The sequence below is a fragment of the Centropristis striata genome, chromosome 1 (genome assembly GCF_030273125.1).
Source record: "Centropristis striata isolate RG_2023a ecotype Rhode Island chromosome 1, C.striata_1.0, whole genome shotgun sequence".
Taxonomy (NCBI): Eukaryota; Metazoa; Chordata; class Actinopteri; order Perciformes; family Serranidae; genus Centropristis; species Centropristis striata.
In genome coordinates this window covers 25592605-25599334 of record NC_081517.1, presented here as the reverse complement: position 1 = coordinate 25599334, position 6730 = coordinate 25592605, and the positions used below count along the sequence as shown (strand labels likewise).

At 40.7% G+C, this 6730-nt stretch overlaps 1 protein-coding gene across 1 annotated transcript; it reads left to right on the top strand.

Annotated features, from left to right (window-relative positions):
* The first annotated feature begins 506 nt into the window (after positions 1-506).
* LOC131969691 (protein Niban 1-like) lies at positions 507-6541 on the top strand. Its single transcript, XM_059330879.1, has 11 exons — positions 507-525; positions 653-814; positions 953-1053; positions 1850-1954; positions 2037-2199; positions 2286-2467; positions 3934-4101; positions 4684-4800; positions 5025-5123; positions 5204-5315; positions 6252-6541. Exons 1-11 carry the CDS (start codon positions 507-509, stop codon positions 6539-6541), a joined length of 1518 nt encoding a protein of 505 aa, XP_059186862.1.
* The last annotated feature ends 189 nt before the right edge of the window (positions 6542-6730 follow it).

Genomic DNA, 6730 nt, shown 5'->3' with positions numbered 1-6730 from the left:
CAAATCTACTCACCCACATGAGGAACAAACACATGGAGCCCACAGAGCCCCGACCTCATATTCAGCATCCTGTGAGAAAGTCTAAAGTATTTAATTTGTTATGCATTATCTACACATTTTTGCGAGATTGCTTACAACAAACTCTCTGCTCCAGGAAATGGTTGCATATGCTGGGTTTGTGTTGGAGGGCACATTTCCTCAATATGTGGATGGGATCTGGACACATCGCCACCTACAGGTCACCAACACTTTTACAGTCGAGAGTCGTGATTCCAAACAGGTACAGACAGAAAACCAGAAACCATCTGCTCCTTGACCTACATCTGCTTTTGCTACTGCAGCCTGATCTGCACATTTTGTGTGTCTTTGTGTATGTGTGTGTGTGTGTGTCGTGACTGTGAATGCTCCAGGTATTTGAAGGTGGTTGGGGGTGTAAGACAGAGCTGGTTCTTTCTGGCTGTCATATCTGCACCTCCATACGAGAGCATCGTGAGTTAGTGGATGACATGTGCCGACACATCAAAGGTATGCTTTCAGACTACAGCTGCTATGACTGTCTATAGACAGGCTGTTTATGCTGTTGCTATTGTCATATTTTAATCAAACAAACTGTGCATTGTGTGTGCATGTCTGATGTTTTGCATGGCTTCAGGCAAATCCGGTGGTAAACTGGCATGCTGGGATTGCCCCACAGCATTTCCTGTCTTCATGCAGCACCCTTACAGTGCCCCAGTGTGTCTGGCCACTGGATCACACCAGGAGCAGACACAGTGGGCCAACGTGCTACGAGCTGCAACACAACATCAGAGCTGTGGTATAGCTCACTTATCACTGTTCCCAATCATGAGCCAGACCAAATTTCCACACGCTTCAATACATTCTTTTAGAGTTAATATTTGTCTTGTATCCGTTCCCTTGATTATGTATTGTCTGTTAGTACTCTGGTGTGCAGATTCACCAGAATCTAGGGCCTTCTTAGACGCTGTGTCTTCCTTGAAGAGGCTCAGAGGAAACTGTAAAACAGAAGTTCATCCAGTGGGCGATGTGGAAGAGGTGAGCAATCATTAGGCAAGATGTCAACCTCCCAGAAATCCTCCATGTCTTATTACTGTGTCAATTTTAACCCATGCTTATTTCTGTTTTATGTTAAACCAACTTACACTCCTGAACAAAATCTTAAGAACAGGGGAAAATGACAAGTATTTGCATTTTGTGTTGGTGGAACATAACCAAGTTGTACATTTTTTTGGGTCTACCAATTGACTTTTTTGTCCCATAACCCTCAGGATCCTATAAGAAATTTAAAGAGACTGTCTTACTGCATCCGACCTCTGCAACGATGGCGGTTTGCGAGACGCCTTGCTTATGCAGCTCAACAATCCTGCCTTTGCCTTTCCCATCTGAGGGTCATTCATGGCATTTTCTATCAGAAACTCAGTCTGATAGAAAATGACGAGAAAGACAGATTTTTGCACATATTTTGACCTTTTAAGGCTATGATCTTAGATTTTTGATCAGCTGCTGAACATTCTGTTTCAGTTTAAGTGCAGTTTTTGATAAATTGCCTACTCTATTTTTTTGTATCTTGCTCCTCGTTCATCCTTTCAAAGCTCTACTTACAACTTGGTTATGTTCCAGCAACATGAAATGTGAATACTTGATATTTTCCCCCGGTCTTAAGATTTTGTTCAGGAGTGTATTTGGCATTTTTACATGTTCGAGTTATATGATCTCATGTATTGGTGCATTTTTTTTTTCCGCCTTCTTTTTCCATCATCTGAGCCTTCGTTGCCTCTCTAATACCTCCCATTATTCATCTTTCTTCTTCTGTCTCTCTGTTGCCCTTCAGGTGTTGGTAAGCATGGTGATAGAAGAAGTGATTTCCTCCCTCAAGGAGCAAATATTTCCCAGGATGATTGTCCATCACAGCAGGAGGAAGACAGCCTGGATCAGAGTGAGAGAAAGGGACAAATAATATGTATTTAACACATAAAGCATACAAATTAATGTGTTTGTGTATTTATCCATGCTGTCAGTTGCTGTCTGAGGTCTACAGGACGGCAAAGCATCAGGTAAAATCTACCATGGCTGCCCTGAAGGAGGAGTTGTCACTGTGTCGCTCTGACATGGAGAAACAGATCTCTGCAGGACTGCAGCAGGCCGCTCAGCTGGAGGACCACATCGCTCACATGATCACAGGTGTGTGTGTGTGTGTATGTCTGTGAAGTCAAAGGGTGTAAAATGAGAATGAGTTCAGCATTTTGATCCTTTTTGCTGCCTCTCAGAGGACATGTGTGAGCCGATGTTACAGTCTCTCCTACACACGATCGTCCCAAGGCTCGTCCACACTCTGCAGGAAGTGGCCACGCCCACCTGTGATGCATTTGCTTCTATCTGGCAGTACTTTCTGGAGACATGCGATGACATCATAGACCTGGGATCAAAAAGCACATCAGTGAACGACGAGGTGCATTGGGCAAAAGTTTCCTTTCTTCTACCCCTTTGCTTTATATTTTCTAAGATGCTACTTTTGATGTTGCTCTGCTAGATTTTAGCAATAAAATGTTCTAAAGAAGTTGTTCTCCACCTAGATAACAGAACCCCTGCATGAGTTTATGACAACTGGCTCATACCAGCCATCAAGCTAATGAATAGAGCATAGTTACAATGTTACAATAATGTTCAACAGCCCTGAGTTCCCCCAGGATTGTACTCACCACATAAAATTGGTTTCAATAGTTCTTAGGGCTGGGCGATATGAACCAAAGTCATATCTCGATATATTTAGGGTGAATATCAATATACAATAAATATCCCGATATTTTTATTGCAAAGTGAGAGCAAATGTTCAGTCAAAGTCAAAGCCAAATATGACATGTGACAAGTAGTTTTATTGAAACTGTTTATTTAAGTGAACATAAATACTGTATAACAACAGTACCTTTTAAAAAAAATGAAAGCTCCATAAAGTGCACATTTAAATAAAAAAATATCTAAAATAAAAATAGCCTATGAAATAAAATAGGCCAATCTTTTTCTAAAATAAATATATTCATATGAGAAATGAATAACGAACATTACAAAATAACTAAATATGACAAACCCTAGTAAGGGCAGCATTTATATATAAAGAAAGAAAAAAAAATAGAACTATATCGATACATGCAATATTGTCTAATTCCATATCACATTCACACAGTGTGAACATAATTCTATGGGAAACACTGCGGCTGTTTCAAACAACCCATGGTCCCACACTACTGCATAACGTATGTCTGCATAACGTATGCCGTATATCCATAGTCCATCTTTTGATGCCGTTTTGATTGAGAGATAGTGGCAGGAATTACATAGTGTGCATTTAACTCTTTAAAATAAAGTTTTTAACAGCCAACAACTCATGCTCTCACTGTAGTCGTAATCTGTGATTCCATGTCACAACTAGCAATGATTTGTTTGGTATGAATTAATGGTGGTAGCTTAAGGTAGATTTTGTTTGTCTTGCACGAAGTAACAGCAGAAAAAGGATCGTCGATCTAAATTTCCCTCGGGTGACAGAAGAGGTGTTTTATACTTTCTTTAGACCTCTTCATTATTTGACTGGCAGCTATTCAATTGTGTAATTATGTGATGGAATGTGAAGTGCTGTATGAGGCCCGCGGTGTGAGATATTTTAATGGAAGCACATGTCATGTTTCTTTTCAAATATTAATCATTATTATTAAGAGGAATGCATGAAAATACATGTGGATACCTTATCAATCCATCTTCTATGAAACCAGTGTGGAGTATATAATCTGTTCAACATTTCTGCTTAAAATCTGAGGCTTTTATAGAGCTATTCACTCCAATGTGAAGGATTCAACTGGAAGCTCAATCATTGCTTTAATGCTTTCTGATGGCATTGCACATAAGATGTGTTTTTTATTGTAGGTGCTTGCGCCTCTAAAAGGCCTCGGATCAGACGATGCCAGGATGTGGCAGTGTCTGGACAGGTTGGAGTTGAGCTCTGAGGGACGTACGTGGCTCCAGGAGACATGGGGAGTCCACGGTGGAACGTGGAGGCCTTTAGTACTCAAAGCTCAGAACATGCTCTATAAGGTAATTTAACAAACATGTTTGTTTATCCAGGGAATTAGCACTTGTACCTCACTAGGTACATTTTGAAATTTTTAATTAGTATTGTTTCCAATCATTTTGGCTGAGTTAATGCATCTGGTGCAAATTTTGGGAGAGTTTTTTTTCCTCTACATTTTGGAAGTTTGGAACCTCATCTCCTATGAAAAGTCTATAATTAACTTTATTTAAACCCATTAAATAGTTTGTTTTTGATCCCACTGTCATTACGGCATAAAAGCATGTTTTATAATCAGGTTTTCAATCTAGAGGCCTGGTTTCAAAATTGTAGCTTGACTATTTTCTAGCAGATTTAACCAATTTATCATTTTTACGCTATGGGTAAACAAAGGTAACTGCTGCTGTGTTATGAAAAATGTTGTTAGTACTAACCAGGATAAATGTCGGTTAAAAGATTTAACTCAGTGGAAGTGTAAAATACATGGCACATGCATTTTTGATAGAGGGAAACATGAGGCACAAGGGTTAAATCTTCTGTAAAGAACAGCTTTCTCAAAAACTTACCATGCTTTCTTTCACATCCCTCCACCCTTCTGTCTCTTCCAGGTGGTGGATATGTGTGCTGTGATGTTCTGGAAGCTGCTCTCCCGATATCCATGTTCCTCTTTTGATTCTTCCCAGCTCACAGAGGTGCTGTGCAGGATCAAAGAGAGAGTGGTCAAGGTGTGTGGCATGGTCCTCTTGAATACAACACAGTTATTTTATTCATGTCACTCAGCTCAAACAGGGACAGGCAGAGACGTGTGTGGTTTAGATAGATAGATAGATAGATAGATAGATAGATAGATATAATTTCCCAGCTTGGGATAAATAAAGTATATCTATCTAAACCACACACGTCTCTGTCTGTCCCTCTCTCTGTCCCACACACACATAATGCAACACAGCACCTGGATACAGAACTGTCGGCTCTTCGATCTCAATTAATTCTGGAAGTGATGCTGCAGATAACACTGCCAGCATTCACGCGCGGTGTTGGTGAGCAGGTACGTGTGTTTACCTAGCTTTACCTGTGTGTGTTTATCTTCTTTACTTCGGTCGTCATAGTAACTCCTCTTGATTTTAGGATCTGTCTCGTTACTATTCCATGGTGAACTCAGAGCAAACCCTCTTCATCCACCCTGACACCATCTTCCACTCCATCCTGACAGACAACCTGACCTCTTACATCCAGTCAGGTACAGTGTGTGATGGGATTGAGAGGTTAGTGATAAGATTAGGCACTCAAAGTTTCAAAACAACCTCATCAGTGCTGTAACTATTTATTTATTTGTTTATTTTTACCAGGGATAGTGCATGGCTCTCAGCCGTACCAGAATTAGCTACTAGCTAAATTTCATCTGTAGTCCCTGGGAAGGAACAAATAACTTACATCTAACACAAACAAACAAGCCTTTCAAACAGCAACAACAACGTTTCATACTCTTAAAGCACAATACAACACAGGATTATGTAGGCATGATTTACTCTTACCTCTTTAAATGTGCATGTGGCACCTATTGACCCCTTTGTACGGTGGCCCTGAGAGCGCTGCATCTTAAGAAAACACATGCAAATACACAAAACACAAGCAAAGTCAGAAAACATCATCAATTTGACAACACAAACGCAGCATTTAGAAAACACGCTGCAAAGACCACAACACAACACTAGCGTTAGCGGGTTGGCAAAACCAAGACCAACTCAGTGCCATTGAGAGAGACTAACTAAAACGTCATCATTTATTTATTTGATTTGTTTAACTGCAATGGCATTGATACGAGCTAGTGGGCTAACGCTAGTGGGCTAACGCTAGCGGGCTAACGCTAAATATCACGTTATTACCTGAAATTACCATTATCTTGAAATAACGTGATAATATCACATGCGTGTCCAGACTGTTGTGTTGTGATCTTTGCTGCATGTTTTCTTAATGCTGCGCTTGTGTTGTCAAATTGATGAAGGTGTTTTCTCAGTTTGCTTGTGTTTTGTGTATTTGCATGTGTTTTCTTAAGATGCAGTGCTGTGAGCTCTCAGGGCCACTGCACCTTTGCCCTTGCTTTTTCAATTGCACCATTTATTTCCTACATTTTCAAGAATGCAGTGTCAAGATTTTTGTGTTTTTCCCCCTGCAGTGATGAGGTATTCCCTGCCACAGAAGTTCATGCCTCTCCCTGTCGGGCCCAACAACCCCTGCAGCTCCAGCTCTAGTTTCTCTGAGCCAGAGTGTCACAAGCTGCTGCCTCCTGGAGACGTTCAGCAGAACTTCTGCCAAAAGTCTGGAGGCTCCACCTCAGGAGCTGAAACACTCAAACCAAGCACCGCGTCTGACCGAGATTACACATTGACCACCTCAGAAGGCTCTGAAAACTGTACGGTCTCAATGCTTGATGCAGGAGAGTACATCCTTCTCACTGTGCCATGAAGGAACTGTGGAAGAACACCATAAAGTGCAGTAAAGTTTAGAAAAGAAGATAATGTCCCCTAGGTTTATTTTAAGTCTATTTGCATTCTTCACAACACAGATCATCCATCTAACCTTGATGATGCAGGAAACCACAGTTCAAGTAGTAAGTAGACTACTCTAAAATTCCAGCAACAATCTGGGAATTAA

Coding starts and splice junctions, on each gene's coding strand:
- LOC131969691 (XM_059330879.1), top strand. Junction 1,054..1,849: donor CAGTGGGCGATGTGGAAGAG/GTGAGCAATCAT, acceptor GTTGCCCTTCAG/GTGTTGGTAAGCATGGTGAT. Junction 5,316..6,251: donor GACCTCTTACATCCAGTCAG/GTACAGTGTGTG, acceptor TTCCCCCTGCAG/TGATGAGGTATTCCCTGCCA.